Source organism: Anomaloglossus baeobatrachus, chromosome 1, assembly GCF_048569485.1.
Source record: "Anomaloglossus baeobatrachus isolate aAnoBae1 chromosome 1, aAnoBae1.hap1, whole genome shotgun sequence".
Lineage (NCBI taxonomy): Eukaryota > Metazoa > Chordata > Amphibia > Anura > Aromobatidae > Anomaloglossus > Anomaloglossus baeobatrachus.
In genome coordinates, this window is record NC_134353.1 from 208,824,362 (window position 1) to 208,850,131 (window position 25,770).

Genomic DNA, 25,770 nt, shown 5'->3' on the forward strand with positions numbered 1-25,770 from the left:
AATCACGAGCGTCACGCCAGAAGTCTTACATAAGTCCTTGACTGGTGTAACGTTTCTGGCCAAAAGGAAACGCCATAACGCATCATGAATTAAACAAGCAATGGCATAATGTCCTAGATCTACCCATTTTGGCATTGTTGGCAGAAACTAATGTGAAATATCTGTGTTGCACCAAAATATTGCAATTTTTCAAACCAATGTATACTAGAATAATGGCGAAATTGCTTTGATAAATTGGGGCTTGTATACTCAACCATATTGTCATGATGTGACTGTAGGATAGCGAGGCACAGGGCCTCCTATAATGTCTCTCACGCTGGGGGGGGGGCAGGAGTGAGATTGTAACCCAGATAAAGCCAGACAGGGGAAAACTAACACTCAAACACTTCACACTTACAGGAACAAAGAGTAAGGGACTAAAAAGAAAAGCAAGAGAAGGAAGGAAGCAACAAAAGAACAACAGGGGTTAGCACTAGCACCGCTCACCGCAATAATGTAAAATAGCCACCAGTAAGTCTGGATCATACCACCTCACCAGACCAGTATAGAGCAACTATAGCTGGCATTAAAGGAGGGGTCCAGCCAGCATATATAGGAGCATGTGATGAAAGGAGACCAGCAAGCAGCTCAGCAGAGATTAACTTTCTATCGTGCCTATGAGCTACCAATCTGTGGGTCAGCGCCCGAGTTTGCCTGCGCTAATGACAGGCATCAGAGAAGTGTGCATGTTGCAGAATGGTTTATTAAACTGCAAATTTATAGTAATTCTTAATACAGGTTTCTTATTTTGTATTTTAAACAGATTGCTGAGCCAAACCATGAAAGATCACTTGGTGAGGGTGGCAAATGAAGCTGAGTTTATCCTGAGCAGGCAGCGCGCAGAGGAAATACATAGACATGCGGAGTTTGAGGTAAGTCTGAGCCCAGATATAGGGATTGTTCCACCTTAGCAAGTTATCGCCTATCTACAGGGTAGTTAAAACTTTTGTGATCATTCACTGATCCCATCAATGCGACTCTGAAGTACCCTGTTAGGCTATGTTCACACAGGGCTTTTTTGGTAAGTGTTTGCTACGTTTAGCTGCAAATTTGCCTTGGTTTTATGCAAATCCATGCTAATAAAAAGCTGCTTTTTACAGTTCCAGCAAAGTCTGAGATTCCTGAAATCTCATGCATACACACTCATACACAAAAGGGTTTTATTCCTGACTGTTTTGTCAAATACCTGCAGTTTTGGTCAGGTTTTTAAAGAATGAGCAAGTCAGTTCTTTGCTGCAGATTTGCTGCGTTTTTTCATTGATCCAACCCATTTTGTAGAAAAAACAGCAAATCTGCAGCAAAAGCACCACTAAAAAACGCATGAAAAACACACCAAAAACGCAGATTACTCAAAGGAGATTTAATCCCAAAAGATCAAGTTTTGGTCAGGAAAAACTTACCAAAAAAGCCCTGTGAGAACATAGCCTTAGAATGAAGTGACATTAGACTCAAATCTTCATTCATTGTTTTTGGGACTACCTGCCATGACTAAGTACAGTATCACACTCACGTAAAGGGAAGGAGAAAAAACAAGAATGTAGATGGGATATATTGGAATATAAATACGCATTACTGCTAAGAAAACATGAAAACGTTTTTGGAAAATTGAGTTACTTAGCAAATAAAGGTGGCCAAATTTACTTGTGCCCAGATACCAGGTCAAGTTGTAACTCTCATCTGGTCCTAATCTAGTTTCGCTCTTTTCCTTACTTGAGTGCAACTGTTATTTTAGATATTGTATGTCATGTTCAGACTGAGATTCAGGTGTTGTTTAATTTTCCTTTTGCAGGTTCTATTCTAGCCCATATAAAAGTTCAGTTTGAACAAGAGAGGCATAGCAATTAGAGTAGGACCCAGATAAGAGTTACACCTTGACGTGCTATCTGGGCACAAGTCGACTGCCCCTAACATCACACCCTACGCATCCCTGCCAGAAAAAAGTGCAAATGCAAAATAAAGGCCACAGTGCAATATACTGCATACATTAATGTTTTTAGGGGGTGTAAGAGGATGAGTACCAGGAAAAGCCCAGTCCAAAGAACTTCATTGCCAATCCAGCTAGTTTAGATCTTTGGTAGTAAAGGAAAGCTAAAAGGATGACTACTTTGAAAGATTTATGGTGAATACTGTGGAGAAACCAAAAGTGCTTATAAGAAAAAAAGAGGTCATATGTCTTCGCAGTCAGTAATTTGACACTTTGTGACTGCAGTCCCTATGGAGGGCACAGTTACTAACGTGAAAGATCAAGTACGCTAGGTCGTTATTAAGAGGACATGGGTATGGTGAATCCACACAAGTTGATCCATAATCTCAGAGATGAAGGTAAATAGGAATAGGTCAATGGTTAGTAAGAGATGAAAGCAATTAAAATCAAAGCCTCCTGATAAACCTGTGAGTCAGGAGAAATGCGTCGCGGCTACGATAGGACATCAAAGGTCCTAAGGGAAGTAGTTTATCCAAACATCTGTTACCATATACTGCATGTGAAATAGATTTTTATGCACAATAACATTCATTGAAGTGAATAATTGGTTGGTGCATTAACACTTAGCGCAGTTAGTGACTCCATGTTTGATGGACACAGAGATTCAATGTGAAGTAGTTATCAGTACATCAAGGATATTACGTTGAGGTCAGGAGCCTGGTTGTACAGTAGGGACCAGACATATTGAGATGTTTTTTGTATATGTTGTTAGTGGTTGTTTGGTACTCAAATGGTGAGAGAGGGACCTTTAGGGTTAGTCCACAGTGAGCAGGGGCGCCTTTTGCGCTTATTACGGTGTCGACCTCCGCAGGCAGGTAGGGCGGTTTATTAGGGGCAGTAGTAGCAGGGCAATTGAAGTATTAGATTGATCCGGTCCGGCAGCCCTGTATACCTAATCTGTCCTTACTGTGTGGTACCTTTTTAAGGGGAGTGTTTTTGTTTTTGGTTGTTTGTCCGATGACCGTTTTAATGCATTTTTAATAAATTGACATTTTAGGAATTTTGCTTTTTGGGAACTCCTTACTTGGAATTCCTGGATTATTCCAATACTGTTATCTGGTTTAATTCAATACAAGAGTGTAACTATGATGTCTAGAAATGTTTCGGCGCTTACACATAGGATAATGTAAAGATTCCACACCTAATACAGTTGGATCCAGAAATATTTGGAAAGTGACACATGTTTTGGCAATTTAGTTGTTTACCAAAATATAGTCAAGATAGTTATATATGTGGGCATAAAGTCCAGTCTCTCCGCTTTAATTTGAGGCTATTCACATCCTAACTGAAGTAAGGGTTTAGAAATTTAGTTTTTTAACATGTAGCTGCCCCTTTTTCAAGGGACCAACAGTAATTGGAAAATTATCTGAAAAGCTTTTTAATGGGAATCTGTCACCAGGTTTTTGTTACCTCATCTGAGAGCAGCATAATGTAAAGACAGAGACCCTGATTCCAGCGACATGTCACTTACTGAGCGGTTTGCTGTCATTTTGATAAAATCAATGTTTTTCACTGCTGCAGGTCTAGCAGTTGTACAGAGCTCATGAATATGCTGGACTACTTGGCAGCACTCAAAGTCGTCCTCTAGTGATAACCTACTGCTGATTAAACAGTGATTTTATCAAAACTACACTAAGCAGCCCAGTAAGTGAAGCACTCCTGGAATCAGGATCTCTGCCCCTACGTTATGCTGCTCTCAGATGTGGCAAAAACCTGGTGACAGAATCCTTTTAATGGGCTATTTTCCGGTTAATGCAGCCAGTTAAGCAGGCAAAAGGTTTGGAGCCGATTCCATGTTTGGTATTTGCATTTGGAAGCTGTTTCTGTGAGCCCACAACATATGGTCTAAGGGAGTCTCCATGGAAGAGAAACAGACCATGATTAGGCTGGAAAAAAAAGAAGGAATCCATCAGAGAAATGACAGAAATATTAGAGGTGGCCAAATCAACAGCTTAGTACATTCTGCAAAAAAAAAAGTGCACTGCTAAGGTTGGAAACGCAAAAAAGGCCTTCATGTTCATGAAAGACCACAGCTGTGGTTGATCACAGAATCCTTTCCTTGGTGAAGAAAAAAACCTTCACTACATCCATCCAGCTGAAAAACCGTCTCCAGGAAGTGTGTGTTTTAGTATCTAAATCTACCATAAAGAGAAGACTTAAAGGGAACCAAACACCAGGATTTTGATATATAAGGTAAAGCCAGTGCAGTACTGGCACTATCAGGCACGGTGTGTACATACCATTAGTGGGCAGCTCAGATGTTTAGGCTGTGAAATTCAAGTTTATGAAGTTTGAAAATTCATCCACTTTTTGATTGACGTGTGCACCTCTCCAGATAATATCCAGGCGGGGGCGCGCGCGGTCACAACAGGACTGAAGAACAGCTGATCTTACCGATTAGCTGCAGCAGACGTCTGCTACGATATAGTCTGCTGCTGCTAATCGGTAAGATCAGCTGTTCTCCAGTCCTGTTGGGACACCGCGCGCGCTCACGCCCGGATATTATTTGGAGAGGTGCACACGTCAATCAAAAAGTGGATGAATTTTCAAACTTAATAAACTTAGATTTCCCAGCCAATGGTATGTACAGCCTGTGCCTGATAGTGCCAGTACTATACTGGTCTTACTTTATATACCAAAATCCTGATGTTTTGGTTCCCTTTAATGAGAGCAGAAGGAGACATATAAAAAAATAGGTCAGATTAGACTTTGCCTACAAAAAAAACATTTAAAGAAGCCAGCCCAGTTCTGGAAAAGCATTCTTTGGACAGATAAAACGAAGATCAACTCGTACCAAAATGATGAAAAGAAGAAAGTATGCAATTGGCTTTGAATAGCTCATGATCCAAAGCACACCACATCCTCTGTAAAACATGGTGGAGGCAGTGTGCTGGCTAGGCATGCATGGCTTCCAATAGCTCTTGGGTTACTAGTTTTTATTGATGATGTGACTGAAGACAGAAGCAGCTGTATGAATTCTGAAGTGCACAGGGCTAAACTTTCTGCTCAGATTCAACCAAATGCAGCAAGGATGATTGGACAGCCTTTCACGGTACAGATGGACAATGACCCAAAACATACTGTGAAAGCAACCCAGAACTTCAAGGCAAAGAAGTGGGAAATTTTGCAATGGCCAAGTCGATCACCAGATCTCATCCCCATGCATTTCACATGCTTAACACACAACTTAAGGCAAAAAGACCAACAAACAAGCAACAATTGAAGTCTGCTCCGGTAAAGACTCGGCAAATCATCACAAAGGAGGAAACCCAGTGTTTGGTGAAGTCCATGGCTTTCAGACTTAATGCAGTCATTGCTTGCAACTGATTCTCAATGAAGAATTAAAAGTGAACATTTTATTTATGGTAATTTTACTTGGTCTAATTTCTTTTGAACCCCTAAAATGAGGAAGGTTTGTAGAAAAATGATTACAATTACTAAATGTATCACAGGGTATTTTTGTTCAGTCCCTTTAATTTAAACCTGAATGTCTCCACTTCAATTGCATCTGTTTCATTTAAAAAAAATAAACAGTAGATTTCTGGATCAAAGAACAAAAAGATTTCCCTTAAATATGCTCGAGTTCCCCATTTACTTCCTTTATACTCTGGTGCTCGAGTCACGTGTATCTGAGCACCGAGTATGATAGTGCTCACTCATCACTAGTGTTAAAAGATTACCTTTAAGCCAGTGACCTCAAAGGTAATACTTGCATGTTTGGCATATGATGGCTGAGACCAGTGATTGGCTACAGTGGTAACATATAAATGGAATGTCACTACAGAAGGACCAGTTGGAACCACAAGAGTAGTGGCGTTGCATTATCTGGTGGGGTTTAAGAGGCGAGATGTAGTTCAAGGGAATCTGTCAAAATAGTTTCCACATTTGAACTACTCACCACCTGTATGCCTTTGTATACAGCATTCAAGAATGGTGTATATGTGTCCCCTAGCCTATTTGCATAACGTAAAAATGACCTTTTCTTATACTCATCTACGGGATGGTCCATTCTGGTGGTAATCCCAGGTCTTGACATGGCGCCTCGTCTCTGCTTTCAATTGCCGTCCTCTTTACTTTTTTCATGTGGATAACGCGTCCTACGTCATCCATACAGTATATCTCCATTTGCTCCTGCCCGAGCGCACTTCTCTGTGCCCTGCAGAGCAAAGTATTGTAGTGCATATGTGTGGGCGCTCTTTGTCCTTTCCCTGCGCATGTGCATTACAATATGTGGGATGATGTAGGATGTGTAATCCACACAAAGCAGGACAGGTGAATAGCGTCGGATAAAGAGCAGCAACACCCATTGGACCGGAATGCCCTGTATCAGTATAACAAAAGATTTTTTTTTTTACGTTATGCAAATTGGCTTGCGGACATATATACAACTTTTATAATGCTGTGTATTAGGGCATACAGATGCTGCTTTTATATGGGGAAACCTGCTGACAGATTCCTATTGAAAGCTTTATAACATTTTATGAAACAAACAGAACCAAACCACTGTTTAGACGTACTAATACGAAAAATGTGTAAACTGGGGCTGGTCAGGTGTATTTCAAAGTAAGCAAATCTTTTAACTCCTAACGACCGTGAGCGGTAATATTACATCCTAGAGGTCATAATGTTAATCCCCACGGGCTGCTGCAAGTAGCCTTTGGCGATCAGCACACATGTCAGCTAATTTGTACAGCTGACATGTGTGCCTGCCAGGCACGAGTGGAATCGCGTTCCGCTCATGCCTTTTAACCACTTAAATGGCGCTGTCAAGATGTGAGTTAATGGCGATCTCGGTAGATCTGTACTCACAGGCTGATAACTGAAGTCATGTGACGTGATCACATGACTCCGGTGGTTGTTATAGTAGCACAGGGTCATGTGATTACTCCTGTAGCTCACGTAACTCAGGTCCTGTAAGAAACAGCCGAGTACTGGCTCTTACAAGAGATGATCACTTCTCCTAATCTGAGCGGTGCTGCTCTGATCGGGAGAAATTAATGAACGACCAGACAGCTGATCGTATAGTTCCCTAGGGGTACTGGTAAAATAATAATAATACAAAAAAATTAAAAGAAAAAAAAAGTTTTAAAAAATAAAAAACCCTAAGTTCCAATCACCCCCCTTTCACCCCATTGAAAATTAAAGGTTTAAGAAAAAATATACACAAATGTGGTATTGCTGCGTTCAGAAATGCCTGATCTATGAAAATATAAAATGAATTAATCTGATCGGTAAATGGCGTAGCGTCAAAAAAATTCCAAACGACAAAATTGCGTTTTTTAGCCATTTCAAATTTTGCACAAATCGCAATAACAGGCCATCAAAACTTAGCATCTGCGCAATATTGGTACCTTTTAAAAACGTCAGCCTGAGACCCAAAAAATAAGCAGTCACTGAGCCATAGATCCCGAAAAATGAGAATGCTACTGGTCGTGGAAAATGGCACAAAAAGCACGCCACTTTTTTTGGACAAGCTTCTTATTCTTTTTTTTTTTTTTTTTTTTTTTCTTTTCTTAACCTCTTAAATAAAAAAATAAAAATTCATGATTGGGGTCTACGAACTTGATCCCACCTCAGGCATCACACCCACACATCGGTTTTACCATATAGTGAATAGAATATTTCAGAAACCATAGGGCAATTGCACTTTTTTTTTTTAATTTTTCTGCATTTGGAATTTTTTGCCATTTTCCAGTACACTATATGGTAAAACTAATGTTTTCATTCAAAAGTACAGCTCGTTCCGCAAATAACAAGCCCTCACATGACCATATTGACTTAAAAAATAAAAAAAGTTAGGTCTCTCGGAAGAATGGCGAAAAAAAATCCCGGAAAGTGCAAAATCGGTTTAAAGAAAAACATCACAGTCCACACAGAATGTTTACATTTTTTCCCCAAATATGAACGATTTTATTTTAAGTCATCCTTATAGCAATTTAAAGAAAGTATCATTGGGAATAACATGTTCAGAGCTGATACCAGATTTAACAATATTTGTATTTTATATTATTTTATATTTGTGTGGCACAATTTTCTTTTATATTGATTCAATACATTTTTACTTTTATTATTGCCATTGAGAAAAAGTTTCTATTATCCATTTGTGCTGGTTAGTTTTTTAACATTGTAGTTTCAGGTAAAAGATAGAAGTACAAAGATCCATCATACTCATTGATTTTCATATATTTCATATATATGGTCTTTCATGTCATCCTTGCATGTTGTGGCTTGTACAGTGAAATCTCTGCTCTTTATTCATACTCATTCCCACTTTGCAATCATAGATGTGGTCAATGTTTGGTGCGTGTGGCTTTATTACACAGAAATGGGCTGCTTGTTTCATGTACGTCTTAAAGAGGTTTGATAACAGTCCTGGGGAGATAAAACCGTTTCTCTTCTTCAGTCACTGCATAATTGTAGGGAACGCTTAGGCTATGTGCGCACTGGGAAATGGAATTTTCTTGAGAAAATTCCGCATCCTCTCAAAGATTACCGCACCCGCGGTAAAAAACCGCGGGAAACCGCACCCGAAAACCGCATGCGGTTTGCCGCGGTTTGCTGCGGTTTTACCGCGGTATTGCCGCGTTTTTGCCGCATGCGAGTTGGGATGTGCTTTATTGCATTCAATGCAATAAAGCACATTGAAGAAAAAAAAAAAAATACATTTAATTCTGATAGTAGATAGACAGAAGAATAGATAGAGGGATAGATAGATAGACAGACAGAGGGATAGATAGATAGAGGACAGATCGCTGCATTTCCCACGGTCGGCAGTGAGTTCACATTACCGGCCGTGGGAAATGACCGGTAATTACCTCTGCTGTCTGCTGCTTTCATTCAGCGCTGTGTCTGTGACAGTCGCGGCTGGATGGAAGCAGCGCAGGACGTTGGACCTGTGGATTACGCCGGAGCTTTGGTGCGGGAGGGGTTAATAAAGTGGTGAACGAGGCTTGTTGGTTTTATTTAAAATAAAGGATTTTTCTGTGTGTGTGTTTTATTCACTTTACTTACGGGTTGATCATGTCAGCTGTCACATAGACGCTGCCATGATCAAGCCTGGAGTTAATGGCGGTGATCCACCACCATTAACCCCTTGTATTACCTTGCCACCACTGCTACACGGTGGCAAGAAGAGCCGAGGACACGCCGGTCCTGCCGCATAATGCATGCGACAGTGCCGGGGCAGCTGCGGCTGATATTCTCGGCTGCCGGAGGGGGAGTGAGGCGGGGGACATTAACCCTGCCCCTCTCCCTCCCCAGCTTGAGAATACCGGGCCGCCGCTGTGTGCTTACCTCGGCTGGACGGTAAATATACAGCGGAGCCCACGTTCTTTTTTTTCTATATTTCCGTTTTCTTTCTATGTGTGTTCTATGTGTCTGTGTCTATATGTACTATGTCTGTGATGTCTGTGTGTCTGTGATCTGTTCTGTGTCTGTGATGTGTGTGTGTTTACTCTCTGCACGGCTTCCTCTTCCTGTAATGACATCACTTCCCTGTAAAACCGCAGACAAGCGATGCACATTACCGGAGGTAAACCGCGAAATACCGCAGGGAATAACGCAGGAAAACGCAGTGAACCGCACAGAATTTGCTTCCTGCGTTATTCCCTGCGGGATTTCATGATTAACATTGGAGTCAATGGAGTGAAATCCCGCAGCTACCTGCGGAAAAGAATTGACATGCACTTGTTTTTGCTGCGGGATTCCCGCAGCAAAACATGCAGCTGTCAAATTCCGCCCAGTGCGCACAGGATTTTTTTTCTCCATAGGATTTGCTGGTGATTCACTGCAGAGATGTTATGAACATTTTCTGCAGCGAAACATGCAGCAAATCCGCGGAAAATCCGCGGCAAAATCCGGTAAGTGCGCACATAGCCTTAACAAGGAATTTATTTTGCAATTTTATGCTTGATTTCACTTTTTTATGATATTATTTGGTCAAATGATGCATGGAGATGTTACTACTTAAAACCTGAAAAGCTTTATATGATTTAGCACCAGAAGAGAGATGGTAAATTGTAATATAGGGACTTTTTATGAACTTTCCTAATAAACATTGGAACACTTTTAATTAGCAAAGCAGTTCCGTTGTTTTTTATAATTTGCTATCAAAGTAACTTTTTTTTTGACCAAATATGATTTGAATTTTCAATTTATGTTTAGCACTGATATTTATAAAAAGTAGAGTTACTTTGGGACACATTTTCCACCTCACTGATTGGTTGAGATTAGGGATGACTGAATACTTCAAATATTTGGCTTCGACTATTCGCGAATATTCGATGCGCAATGTAAGTCTATGGGAAACCCCGAATAAAAACTATTAGGAACTATTCGGGCTTCCTATAGACTTACATTGTGCATCGAATATTCACATAGCGGCGACATATTCAGAAAATATTCGCGAAGCCGAATATTTGAGGTATTCGATCATCAATAATTGAGATAGATGCATATACATGTACACTATAGGAAATTATGGAAGGGTTTCCACCACTTGGTTGCAGTAATGTCCTTGCCAAACACTAAAATTCCAGTAGTAATCATTTGTATCAGTCATTTGACGGGTCTGGTGGTGGCTGGTCTGAGTGCTCAGGATGAACCCTGACCCCAGTCTAAAGCATAGCTACTAATCCTCTCAGACCTAGTGGGACAGTCCCAGATTTTGTTAGCTGTGCCACATTCTCGGGCGTTGATCCAAGTGTCCCGTCTTACCATCACCAGTTAAATGCTGCACTGTACTGAACCCACAGTGCACAGTGCCGTACAGTTGGTGCCAGCAGGAGAGGAGCCACATTGTCCTGTGAGAAGACAGAAGCATTTTTTTTCCACCACTGTCCTCTATTCTACAGCCGTAGAACTCTAATGTGCTCAACAGAAACATTGGGCAGAGTTTTGGCTGCAGTGATTTTATCTTAAAGGGAATCTGTCAGTAGGTTTTTGCTATGTAATGTGAAGACCGTGTGCTGTAGGAGTTAACACACAATTTCAGCAATGCATCTCTATTCATACTGTGCAAAACTCCTCCCAGAGATCTAAGGTAGTAATTTTCTGGTGCTTCACCGTACTAGCATTAAAGGGTGGTTCAGTACACAGCATAGTGGCCACACATTGATGTAAAGCTCATAAAGAAGACTTTTCTCAAATACCTTGTGTAGTCAATTGTGACTCTGAATGGCACTATTGTGATCTGTTCATCCCCATCCCGTGACCACCGTGCTTCGTGACTTGTGAGATGTGGTGATGTCTGTCACGTCAACTTCCAGTTGACCCAACAACTGGACCTATGCGAGCCGCTTGCAGTGTTTGAACGGTGCACAACAGCGTGCTCGGATGAAGTGTGCGACAAAAGAAAGTTTGAAAAAGCCCATTCACCTCTCTACACACTGCTATGGAAGTATTCTGCTTATCGCTGGCTGTATGTAGGTGATAAGCTCGGGGCAAGCTCGTTTGCTGCCGGCGAACTGGGCCTCGATGGAACAGCTAATATCTTATTCTCAATCCTGCAATGTATCTTTGTACTATTGCACCCAGAACACTATCAGAGTTCTTAACTGTAATATGGAGCTGAGGTGAGAAGGCTGAAAAGCTGATCCCACCCACTACAGGCTTCTTATGTATACATTACACAGTGCGTGTGCCATCTGATATTTTTTTTTTTTCCCTCTCCCTTGCACCCAAACACATGCAGTGGCGAGTCAGAGTCATTTTACGCACATAAATTCCCAGCTAGAACTCTACTGGCTACCAATATAAATTATATAGATGATAGAAAAGATAGATATCCTGCTGCTATAATGCCACGCCCTCCTAGATATTATAAACTTTGGGGGAGGGGATAACTGATTGCGCCCCCCCCCCCAGATATTATCTGGTCCTCCGCTGCTGTCACTCAAGAAGCTGCCAATTTTATAAACTTTAATTTCTTGGATTTCATACCAAAACATCCGAGCTGACCACTAAAGTTATGTATAGAATCAGCCTGAACGTGCCAGTATAGCACTGGCTTAAGGTTTTATACAAAATTCCTGGTGATTTGGTTCCCTTAAATTAAAAGACTTTCTAGAACAAATCTGCTTCTGCTATGGCAGGTCACGTGTAGTTGATGCCACGACTACTTTTTGTGGAAAAAGCTTTACAGCACCAAAAAGATCTGATCAAGCAAAGTGGCCCCTACCAGAGCTTACATTTACACTTATGTGCATGTGATCGTTAAGCACTGAATAGCATACAAACCGCTACTGCTAAAGTGAAATCTACACTAGTAGGCTTTTGTATTGCAATTAAAGCATCACTCTTAAACTCGCCATTCAGCGTCTTCACCTTCTATCACCGCAACCCCTGTGTCATTCCAGCGCATTCTGGCTTTCACAGAGATGCATTGGGAACTTGTGATATAACTTCTGACTTGAGGCCAGTGAAAAGTTAAGACCAAATGATGGGGCCGCGGGACCGCTGCGGAATTGGTAAAAGGCGAAGCCGCTGGAAGATGAGTATATAAAAAAACAAGAATGCTGCAGAGACACCATCACATGTTTCTCAACGCTGGCAGGAAACTAGCCAGGTCTTTCACCGGAAAGGAACAACCATGGGAAGGGCAGTCTCCAGTCAAGGTGTCTGTGGATGGATACCATGTTTGCATAGGTGGTCCTTGACTGGAGACTGCCCTTCCCGTGGTTGTTCCTTCCCGGTGAAAGATCTGGCTAGTTTCCTGCCAGCGTTGAGAAACATGTGATGGTGTCTCAGCAGGCTTTCTTGTTTTGAATATTTCCCAGGGGTCATTGCTCTAGAATCACTGCGTTGAGAAACACGTGATGGTGTCTCCGTGGTGTTGGCGGTTGATCTCCCTAGGGTCAACCATCCCTGATTATGTAGTCTTCTATTAGGCATTGCTCCCACTAGACAGTTTCCTACTCCACACTGATGAGGGGCAAATACCCCGAAACAGCTGTCTGTGGATGGATACCATGTTTGGCATAGGTGGTCTCCTTGACTGGAGACTGCCCTTCCCGTGGTTGTTCCTTGCCGGTGAAAGACCTGGCTAGTTTCCTGCCAGCGTTGAGGAACACGTGATGGTGTCTCCGCCGGCTTTCTTGTTTTGAATATTTCCCAGGGGGCATTGCTCTAGAATCACTGCGTTGAGAAACACGTGATGGTGTCTCCGCGGTGTTGGATGATGATCTCCCTAATGTCAACCATCCTTGCTTAGGAAGAGGAGTATATGGCAGAGGGCTTGGATTTTAAGTGCTACTCCAGAATGGGATAAAAAAAAAGTGCTGCAGTGGTGCTTTTCAGTGTTAACTTGGTATCCCTAATTCTTTTTCTCTCAAAATATTAATTAAATGTGCGTATTTTCCATTTTAATATTATTACCGAAGAGAAAAATGTCAGCTATAATTTCTCTGCTATAATTCAATGTAACATTTGCAAGGTGCATGAAATTTGCCCTTTATTTTCCTCTGTTCTGTTTCATCATGCGTAAAATTCAGATTCTCCTGAAAGTTAATCATATTCCATTCTGCTTTATAGTCTGTTCTCGAGATGTGGTAAACACAGGCTGGTCTCTTTTCAACCACGGTATATTCCTTGGGTTACTCTGTGAATTCAGCTGAGCCTTAAGATGCAATAGATCAAAGAGAAAACACTCTGTAACCTTTTAAGCATATAAAGCTTCACATCCGTATATCAGGATTTTCTGAGGACCGTACAATTTCACTCACTATTTGTACCAAGGATCATCAAGTAGTTTTAATATAGATCCACTTACCTGCATCTGTAGCCAGGTGAACATCTACAGTAAAGCCACATTTCCACAATTTAGATCAGTGGAGTTTTTAACGCTGCATTATTTTGGCACCTTTTCCACACTTTAGTTTACTTGCTTTCTTTTTTTAAATTGCTTTTTGTGTGCCTTTTTGGTGCTGCTTTTTTATCTAGCACATGTCATCCTTCAAATAAAGCTGTTTCACTTTTTTTTTCAACTTTTTAAGATGTTATTGATTTTTATTCAACAGCAAGCATTTAACAATACAGCAATTGAAAAGTTATTGTAGTCATGTATATCTGAATATCAGCTTGTAAATTAAAGAGAGAAATAAAGAGACTAAAGAGGGGAGAATAAGACCACATAACTATGGACGAAAAAGAAAATATCCACCTGGACAAGTCCAATATATTCTTTGACTTCTGGACATGCGAATCCATCAACCCAAATAATGAACCACAAAAGAACCAACCACCGCTCAGACACAACTCTATCTCAAAACTGTCCGATATTGTGGAGAGGAAAGGAAAGCCTCCCAGTGGAACCATTTGGTAGCGACACTGGCTTGTTCCTGATGGGTTTGGGCCACCAGAGTCTCCATGTTTCACTTTTTTTTTTAAACTTCCTGATATTGACATCACTTGGTGAGAATTACATGTGTTTGGTGCATAAACACACAAAAAAACGCATGTTAATCTTATACCTGTGTTCTTGGATTTTCATATCTAATGCAAGTCTATGGGCAAAATCACAGAAAACTTTGCGTTCCCTCAAAAGAAATTTGACATTCCACCGCTTAGAAAAAAAGCACCACAGGTGAGTTTACGCAGCGTAAAAAAGCACAGTGGACATGAGATTTTTATTAATCCTATCCACATTGCTTCTACTGTAAAACATAGCGTTTTAGACGCAGCCATAATACGCTGCGTCGAGAACACAAGTAACACTGATTGTGGGAACATACCCTAAAGATGCACCCTTATAAGCATTTTGCAAAATTTGTACATCAGCAGTAGTTAAGCTCTTGGCGGCAGACCTCTCATCGCCGATGCCTTAAGAGAGACGATGCCCTCTTCGATTTATAGTTAGAACTGTTTATTGAACCACTATACTGTTTGAAAGGTAGAAAAGCAAATGAAATAAGGACATAAGGCCTGAAGACAAAAAAATCAATAATAATGTAGAAAGCAACGGAGTACAGACAATGAAAAAAAAATAAAATATTAGGTAATTATTATGCGAATACCATAGTACAACAAGAAGAAAAGAATTACATGTCCCTGAAATGTGACTGTTAATTAGAATGAGAATCTTACCATAACCTATTATGGGGAGAGAATAACCGTTACGCAACCCACCAGTCGCTTATAGAAAAAGAGTACCTTCTAGGCTCTGCTCTCAAACCCCCCATCCACCCTCTCACCCCTGAGACAGCGCATGGAAAGTCACCAAAGTGCACGTAAGTGTTTGACCTCGCCATGATGCACCAAACGTCTGTTCTTGGGTAGAATAGTAATTTTGTGCTGCCAGACTGTCTTTAATCTTATATACTACACTCGGCAGAGGTCAGGATGAGCTGCAGACCATATAAAGAGGTTGGAAAGAAACTGGGTGGAAAAGAATAAATTACCATGGCAGAATATACCCTACCTTAATACTGCAATGTATAGATTGTGAAGGGAAGCAGCTGTCAAGGTCTTGTACGCGAGGTATATGTCACCGAGGTGGCTAGCCTCAGTGATGCAAGTCCTGGACGTGAAGATTCTAGCAATTATAGATTACTGAAGTTTTTTTTTAATCAAATTTGGATTTTTGGGTCTGGATTTGTGGAGCGAACAGAAGAACTGTGTGGGACTGGCCTCTCGCATACCACCACTCAAGGCTTTGGTGGGAATATTTAAGGCCGCTGAGCTGCTTCAGTGCTGTCTGTGTTAGCGAGGTAGTGGAGTGAGAGATCTAATTTTGGACAGACTGTGCCTGAAGCCATAGCAGGACCTACCTTGAGTGAATAGAAGACCCTGTAATTTTACTGTGCTTACCCCCAAGCCTTTCTTTGTTATTGAATGTTTTCTTTTGGTAAATTGAAAGCTTTAATTTCTTTTTTTTTTTTTGGGGGGGGGACCTTCATGAGATGCAGCAAATCTAAGGCATCCTTCACACATCCGTGTCTCCGGTATGTATTTGCTCAGTTTCCTCACATGCCGGAGACTCTGGCACACGTAGACCCATGTTTTGCCATGGACCGTGTGCCCGTGTGCTCCACAAGTAGACATGTCCGTTTTTCTCCGGCATCATAGGTGGTGTCACACGGACCACAGACTGACCGCACGGCTGTGATCCGTGTGACATGCACCGGAGAAAACACACGTGTCTGTGAAATAAAATGAATTTCTATACTCCCCTTCTCCAGCAATGCTGTCTCTGCCGCTGATGGCACTTGCTTCCGACCCCCGCTCATTATGCTCATCGCACTGTACTGCAGGCCGGAAGCAACAGCAGCGGGGAGTCGACAGGACCGGAGACCAAAGATCAGCACCATGGACAGCAACGCCAGGGCCAAGTGAGCAGAAAGTGCCTGTTCTTCGTGTGTTATCACGGATTGCACACGGAGAACACACGTGTGCCATAAACACGGCACACGAAGGGCCATACCACCTTTTACACGTCCGTGATTTTCACAGACGAGTGAAAGAGGTCTAGACTGTTCTGCACCAAAACCAAATGATGTATGTATCTTTCACTGCTGCTAGAAAGTTTGAACCCCCACAAGTCTTATTGCTAAAACCCACAGCAATTGGGGAAGTCTTTTCATAATTTTGGTGCCATTGATGAAGGGTGAGTGCACCTAGATAACTACAACATAAAAAATCTCATGGGAAAAAACAGACTAGCATTGTGAAGCACTGCCATTATCATTTTTACCTCTATAAATATATCAACTTACCCATTGATTAGCCATAATTAATATAAACAGAAGACCTTTCTGGAGGAAAAAAGTGTGAATCCAGTTTAATAGTTAATTTTGGCCTGGAATAAATGGCGAGTTCATCCACTTTACAGTCCATTCTCGCCATAATTCAAGTCTAGATAATTCACATATATCTGGTCATCTGCACCTGTTACCTGGGAATATAGAATTCCAAGGAATGTCATTCAGTTCTGCCATCAAAATAGAAAGAAGTGAATTATTAAAAAGATAAACTAAAATTTATGTTTGCTCTCTGTCAGAGTTCATATCCACGGCTAACCTTGATAGAAGATCAGAATGATTTAGACAAGTTTGCTTTAGAGATTCATAACATATGCTAGCCGGATGGAATTGAGTTATCTCTGCTCTAGAGAGTAAGTTATTGTAGCAGGAGCTGACAGAGATGAAGATAACTGAAGGAAATTCAATTACCTTTTAGTGTTTTCTTTCTAATAGGATTCTTAATGTGAAAAAGATCCTTAGATGATGCACCTCTATTGCTTACTAAGGTCTAAAATATATCTGTTTTCCTGCAAAGCTTTTGTTCCACAACAAATGTTGTTGTTTTTTTTTTTTGTGTCGCTGGCCAAGTGCAAAAGAAAAATAGTATTGTTACGATACTCCAGCCTCCACATTTTAAAAGCTTAAGATTCATACGTGGGGGAGTAACTAAAGAAGCAATCAAAAAATTATGAAAAAATCAAAATGTATTTATTGAATCATTAAAATAACTTCACAAATACATCAAGTGAAATGAATGGTCACAAAAGGAGGAAAATTAACCCCTAGAGGAGGACATATTGAGGGTAGAAGCGATATATATAATAATGTCAAAATAACACTAATGAGCGTAAATGTTTGGGGACAAATAGCAACTGCCAAAACCAATCCTTCTACAAGTGCCACTTGTGTCAATATAATAACCTAAAGTGCATAGTGCTTGTCATCAAATATGTCAAATGATAGGAGTATATATATCTAAGTGGTTAGTATTAAAACAAGAAGTTTGGCACTACCGCCCATCAAGACAGGGAAAAGTACCTATAGCAACTGTAAATTATCACTGCATATAGTAAAGACCAAAGACATACAGATAGGGAATTTACATTGTGAGCCCCAAAGGGGACAGTGTTGCTGATGTATGTAAAGTGCTGTGGAATATGTTGGCGATATATAAAAATGAATATTATAATAATAATTATTCATAAAGTGCATTATGCATAAGCTTACCCATTAAAAGGTCTTTCACTCTGCCCCAACACACATTTCGCTAGATACTTTATCAAGGGAGAAGTGTGATACCAGTTCATACAGCATAGTTAGTTGTGGTCTATACTACATTATCAAAACATTGATTTCCTCTAAAAAAAAGTTTTAAAAAATCTGTGTATGTGTGTTTGTGATAGGACTTGATTTGGAAAGGCACACACCTGTCTATATAAGACCTCACAGCTCACAGTGCATGTTAGACCAAATGAGAATCATGAGGTCAAAAGGAACTGCCCAAGGAGCTCAGAGACAGAATTGTGGCAAGGGGCAGATCTGGCCAAGGTTACAAAAGAATTTCTGGAGTACTCAAGGTTCCTAAGAGCACAGTGGCCTCCATAATCCTTAAATGGAAGAAGTTTGAAACCACCAGAGCACTTCCTAGACCTGACCATCAAGCCAAACTGAGCAATTGTGGGAGAAGAACCTTGGTGAGCAAGGTAAAGAAGAACCCCAATATCACTGTGGCTCAGCTCCAGAGATGTAGCAGGGAGATGGGAAAAAGTTCCACAAAGTCAACTATCAGTGCAGCCCTCCACCAGTCGGGCCCTTATTGCAGAGTGACCCAACGGAAGCCTCTCCTCAGTGCAAGACATATGAAAGCCCGCATGGAGTTTGCAAAAGAAAAAAAAACATGAAGGACTCACAGACTATGACAAAATAAGATTCTCTGGTCTGGTGAGACGAAGATAGACCTTTTTGGTGATTCTAACCAGTATGTATGGAGAAAACCAGGCACTGCGCATCACCTGCCCAATACAATCCCAACAGTGAAACATGGTGGTGGCAGCACCATACTGTGGGGTTGTTTTTCAGCTGCAGGGATAGGACAACTGGTTGCAATTGAAGGAAAGATGAATGTGGTCAAGTACAGAGATATCCTGGAAGAAAACCTCTTCGAGACTGCTCTGGACCTCAGACTTGGCCGAAGGTTCACCTTCTAACAAGACAGTGACCCTAAGCACACCGCTAAAATAACAAAGGAGTGGCTTCAGAACAACTGTGACCATTCTTGACTTGCCCAGCCTGAGCCCCGACCTTAAAGGGAACCTGTCAGCAGAAATTTCGCCCAAAACCTAAAAGATTCCCCCTCTGCAGCTCCTAGGCTGCATTCTAGAAAGGTCCCTGTTATTATTGTGCCCCATGTGAGACCAAAATAAAGACTTTATAAAGTAGTACCTTTTTGTATGCAGATTCTGTAAATGTGACATGGGGGCGGGCTGCCTGATGGCCGTTAGTCAGCCTCCTGCCGCTTTAGGCCGTCCCCCATCGCTGATTTCCATAGCTGTGGACGCCGCCCAGTGCTCCACAGGTCCCCGCACATGCCCAGTGCTCATCTCTCGTGGATGAGCACTGTGCCCAGTGTCACCGCTGGTGACGTGCGCGCAGGCTTTAGATTATGGGCGGTGCTGTGATGTTTATTACCAAGCAACCGCCCATAATCGCGGGGCCGCGCTTTCCCCCTCGGCGTCCTTCGTTCTGCGCAAGCGCAGTGCTGCTGACCCCACGTCACCTCCTTCCCATCTTGCCCTAAGGCAATATACTATACCGTATTTTTCGCTTTATAAGACGCACTTTTGTTCCCCCAAATTTTGGGGGAAAGTAGGGGGTGCGTCTTGTAAACTGAATATACGGATTATATACTGCAGGGTCCAGGGGAGGTGGGGGGCCGCTGTCCATAGCTGTGGTGCTGAAACTGCACCGTGGCGATGGGCTGGGGGAGCGGCGCATATTATACCTGCCTGCGCCCCTTTGATCACACATGCCCCCCCTGTGTTAACTATGGCCCACATGCTGCTGCCCATAGTAAAATGAAAAACTCTTTACTTACCCTCTCCAGCATGTCTCCCTCCTGGTGCTGTGATCAGGCACGCAGAGATTTCACTCTGCTGTGCCGATCACATGACCGGACCATGAACCAGGAAATGCAGGCAGGAGGCCGTTGCTCAACCCTAAGGAGGGGGACACCAGGGAGCACAGTGCTGGAGAAGGTAAGGAAATAGTTTATTTTACTAAAAGCAGCAGCCTGGGGTGATATCTAACACAGGGGGCCCGTGTGTGTCAGCCACAGGGGGGCCGTGTGTCAGCCACAGGGGGGGCCGTGTGTGTCAGCCACAGGGGGGCCGTGTGTGTCAGCCACAGGGGGGCCGTGTGTGTCAGCCACAGGGGGGCCGTGTGTGTCAGCCACAGGGGGGGGGCCATGTGTGTCAGCCACAGGGGTGGCCATGTGTGTCAGCCACAGGGGGGGGCCGTGTGTGTCAGCCACAGGGGGGGCCGTGTGTGTCAGCCACAGAGGGGCCGTGTGTGTCAGCCACAGGGGGGAAGCCGTGTGTGTCAGCCACAGGGGGGGCTGTGTGTGGCAGCCACGGGGGGGGCCGTGTGTGGCAGCCACAGGGGGGCCGTGTGTGGCAGCCACAGGGGGGGGGCCGTGTGTGTCAGCCACAGGGGGGGGCCGTGTGTGTCAGCCACAGGGGGGGCCGTGTGTGTCAGCCACAGGGGGGGCCGTGTGTGTCAGCCACAGAGGGGCCGTGTGTGTCAGCCACAGGGGGGGGGGCGTGTGTGGCAACCACGGGGGGGGCCGTGTGTGGCAGCCACAGGGGGGGGCCGTGTGTGGCAGCCACAGGGGGGTCCGTGTGTGGCAGCCACAGGGGGTGTGTGCCAGCACAAGGGGGCTATATTGAATATAAGGTAGCCATATCCAGATTAAGGGGACTAATTTTAGGATGGTGGGGCTATGAGGGACATATACCCTATATGATTTGTTAGACGGACACTGGCATTATAAGACGGACCCCATTTATTAAAAAGAAATTCTCTATTCCTTCACCAAATTTGGGAGTGCGTCTTATAATCCGGTGCGTCTTATAAAGCGAAAAATTCGGGGGTATATAGAGCTCTGGCAAAAATTAAAGACCACATTCAAATTTTCAGTTTTTCTGATTTTTCTCTTTATAGGTTATAGTTTTGAGTAAAATGTACATTTTTCCTTTAGTCCATAAACTACTGACATGTCTCTGAATTTCAAAGCAAAAAAATTTGTATTTTCTGAAAGTGAGAAATGGTCAAAATAACAAAAAAATGCATTGCTTTCAGACACCTAAAATAATGCAAATTAAACAAATTCATAATAATTTATAAACCACAATACTAAGGTTTTAACTCAGGAAGAGTTCAGAAATCAATATTTTGTGGAATAACTGATTTTTAATCACAGCTTTCATGTGTCTTGGCATGCTTTCCACCAGTTTGTCACACTGCTATTGGGTGACCTTATGCCACTCCTGGCACAAAAATGTAAGCAGTTCATCTTTGTTTGATGGCTTGTGACTATCTATCTTCCTCTTGATTACATTCCAGAGTTTTTCAATGGGGTTCAGGTCTGGAGATTGGGTTTATTCCGAGACAGGTGAACTGATCTTCGGCACTAGTATCAAGTAAAAATCATAGAAGATAAGGCATGGCTAGGTCCAGCACCAAATAGTTAAAAATTGAGACTTACAAAATCCTAAGTAGAAATGAGTAAAGAAACTTTTTTATAAAATCCAGGAAACATCCACATGATTGTCCTCACTTATAGGTATCTGGTGAAGTGGAGTCTTTAAACCACGGCTCAAGGTGGAGAATTTAGACCAAAAGCAATAGTACAGTGGGCAGGACTTGATGGATGGCACATGGAAGGACCAGGAAATCAGGCAGACCAGTGGAGTAGTGTGCATTAGAAGAAAAAGTCAGAAGTGAGACACACAGGAACTGAAGATAACAGTTCAATACTAGTGGCAGTTTTTGCAATAGGAACAATTCCAAAGTAGAGTTTATTTCTTATCAGAATAAATGGTTAATTTGGAAACATGTATAGCTACTGGCAACAGTAAGAGCCGAGCTTGTTTGTACAGTATGCACTATGTAGAATTTTTTAATTCTGAAGTTTTTTTAATGCTTTGCCTGAACAAGAGTTTATGCTTACTGTAGAGTAGATGAAGGGTTCATTAAGGGTCTGAGCCAGGAAGTAAATGCAAATTGTAGAGATTGGGAGTTTGCCGAGATGATTGTTATCTGAAAGATTTGGTGAGAGACACTTCAAAGCATTGGGTAACTGAACGTAAAGCTATCATAATACTCGGACACACGACTGTCTATGCTGGCCTTAAAAAGGCCTTGGGTGAGGTCACTGAAGTTCACCTGGCAATTTGTGAAACCTGACATGGCGCACAAGAAAGGGACTCAGCCATACATGGAGGGAGCAGAGTACAGTTTTGTTGTGTTTTTTGTTTAACGATTTTATTTTAACTTTATTTTTATTAAAATTTTTCAATAACCTATAACACTGGCATAAACAAATTCAGCATTGAAAATTCAATTAAAAAAATTACAATGTCATGTTTGATCATTACAACTCTGTAACAAAGTTTTAGATTCAATCACCATAACATGGCAAGCCAAAGCATAGGAAGGCAGCGACCCCTTAACCCAACATTCTTATAGTCTTTCCCCCCCCTATTAAACCCTTATGAACATGGTAATGACATAGAATAAAGAAGTCCCACTCAAAAGCTGTTATTTCCTCCTCGCCCAACTTGGTTCCTTTTAGTCACCTTTCGGCCTTTGCTCCCCCACTTCCAAGCCATCCAATGTATCCTTCAATTTTTCGCTATGATACCATACTGTGTCCTTGAAAGGTGACATAATCATGACTATCTCCTCCCGAGTACAATAGGCCAATATGAATTTCTTCCATTTGTTAAAATGTTGTCGTATTCTATCCACCCTCCTTTCTGCATCCAGTCCTTCTATTTCAAGAAGATGCATGAGCTGACCCAAGATCTCCTCAAACGCGGGGACCCTAGACTCCAACCATTTTGTTAAGTATTGCTTTCTTGGCTGCCAGAAATATCACATGTATAAGTCGGGGTGGATTAGTCATCTTCCCTTTTAATATCGTTCACCTCCTCCCAATGGTGAAAAAGAGCGAACCCAGGTGACAGCCGGACCTGTGACCTTAAAGGACTCAAATGGGAGCAGGATCACAACCCGTAAAGGAGATCAGTTCCACTACTCTTACATTTAGGGCAAAAGGTAAGCCTGTCTGGCTTCGTTGCTGATGGAGGGAGATTGAAACCATAAATTGCCCTATGCATAATTATAAATTGGGTTTCTCGCCAATGCTCATTTAAAAATGATTTATGAAGAGCATTCCACCCTCCCCTAATCTTTAGAGTACAGTTTTGGAGTCAAGACAGGTGCATTGCACATGATGCTCCTGAAGATTTGGTACCACATCTTACTATGTACATTGTATAGTGACCGTAATCACTGCTGGGAGCATGGTTGGTCTAGCAGACCCACAAGGCCTAGTCTGGGCAGTGATAGTCTCCTGCTAATATAACACTCATTGCATTGAAACATCACATAGCCTATTAAGTGAAATCCGTATCTCATCCCCTACCTCATGCTGTCCTCAGAAATGGAAAAAAGCTGCTGACAGATTTCCTTTAAATGCGTTGTCTTTTTTGGAACAAGTTATCACATAAGGTATTTGTGAATTTTGAATAACTTTTAGATCCTTGGTGGCCCGACCACAAGGACCTCTATTGTTCAGTAGAACTGTGTACTTTTAACCCCTTTGGAATGGATCAGTAGTGCAGATGCTCATCCAAGCCATTCGTTCTCTCTGGGACTGCTGGAGTGCTGTTTAGAGAAAGCTGCTGTGGTCATGCATGAATATTTTTGCTCAATTCTAGTAGGGAGAAGTGTGTGGCATTTTATAAATCTGTGGAGGTCTAATCATTCAAGCTCCCAAAAAATCTAATAGTTATCCCTTATCCTATGGATTGATGAAAAAAAATATTTTCCAACCAGAGAACCTCTTAAAGGGAATCTGTCATGTCACCACATTTGACCTATCTAAACTCTTCATATGGGCATACAGGTTATAAAATACTGAAAAATGTCATACCTTGTATGTCTCATATAAGATGTTTTGTTTTGGTTAAAATATCTTTTATCCCTTTATGTAAATGAGCACTTCCAAGCTATGGGGCAGATGCTGCCTGGATGTTAACTCCACCTCCAGAGATTATTATTCATAAAAAGGATGTTACCAGTGTGATGGCTGCTCTCTTGTCTCACTGCAGAGCTGTGCGTGATTATAACTGACAGTTCTGCAGCTTCCTCTCAGCTTCAGCCTCCTTCTCACAGACAGTGTTGCAATGAAGCAGAGCTCACGGTGCCACCAAAAATGTGTTTCACCGAACAGGAGAAGCGAAATTTGTCTTCTTGCAAACACATTTTTTTTTGCAGCTCCTTGAGCGCTGCTTCATTGCAACAATATTGCAAAACTTTCTGCCTCTGAGATGGAGGTTAAAGCTGAGAAGAACCTGCAGATGTGTCCATTATAATCATATACAGCTCTACAGTGAGAGCAGAGAGCGGCCATCACACATAACACTAGTAACACCCCTTTTATTTAGAACAATATCCTGCCAGGCAGTATACGCCCCATAGCCTGGAAGAGCTCATTTACATAGTGATAAAATATGATTTATCCACAACAATGTTTCTGATATGAGGCAGACAGGTAGGACATTTTTCAGCATTCTATAACCTGTATTCCCATATTAATAGATTAGATGGGACAAATGCGGTGACAGATTCCCTTTAAAGCAGGTTCATGTTTCTATATTTCCATATCTAATTGACTTGATTAATATGTGTAAATAGACCTTGCTCCCTACAGTTATATTTGATTGCAGCCACTGTAATTTTAATGCAACATGCAAAACTACATGTTATAATAGGATAGTGGCTGGGAGGGAAGGCTGATGAGCTTTATACCCTGACACTGTATACCACCGTTCATAGAGGTAAGTGAATATTTTTTTATTCTGGTAAATAAATGATTTTGTCTTTTGTTTTGCCTAAATGTTTAGTATAAATAGTATTTTATTCTACATTTGTGAGTTCCAGACTAAAATACGGATTATACCCAGTACAATAGAATAGGATTGGGTAAAGATCTCCTATCTAGTCCATTAAAGCTGGAGAGACTGGAAGAGATACTTTTGATAAGTGTGCTGCCTCCAGTAACCTTGGTGGCTATTATCAAGAGGATGATACTATATCTATTTCATTGGTGGATTTTTTTTTTCTCTTTTGTTGCTGTGAAAAATCAATACTTTGAGGCTGAGGATGACAGAAGCATCACTTCAGAGCTGAACATGCCTGACAGACATAGTCATTGGCAGAATTTACTTTGCTATTGTGGCTTCAAGATTTCGCTCTTCCAGGGCTTATTCGAGCGTTGTTCTAGAATTTCCCTAGGTGCAGTCTGCAAACCAGAGGTCAAGTGTACAAATAGTACTAGGTAGACAATGTCGTCTTCATTTACCTGGAGTGTTACGTTTCTATGAACGCTGGTGACAATGCCTTTTTGCTAAATTGGAACATTTGGAGGGGCATCAGCAGTCATTTTTTATGCTGTGTTGTTCTTGTCAAGTATGGTATGTGTCCTCAAAATTATCAGAACAGTCTGTGTGCTACAAACATAAAATTCTGTGTATCTGTTATCTGTACTCCATCGTTTCATCCGACGCCACACTAGTTAATTCTCCTCTTCGGATTGCTCTTTATAGAGGAAGCCGCGTTTTGAGAGGATGGCTATATAAATGACTGAGAACAATGGGTCTGTAAATGTATATTCAGTCTAACTGCCTTCTGAATTATTTACAACTAATTTATCTGGGACTGCCGCTT

At 41.9% G+C, this 25,770-nt stretch overlaps 1 protein-coding gene across 2 annotated transcripts in view; it reads left to right on the forward strand.

Moving 5' to 3' along the window:
* Positions 1-25,770, forward strand: part of LRBA (LPS responsive beige-like anchor protein) — an 805,540-nt gene that overhangs the window by 229,483 nt on the left and 550,287 nt on the right. For both annotated transcript variants that reach the window (XM_075347936.1, XM_075347944.1), the window contains exon 33: positions 803-911. In XM_075347936.1, coding sequence (XP_075204051.1) covers positions 803-911 — 109 coding nt within the window. The remainder of the gene's footprint in view (positions 1-802; positions 912-25,770) is intronic.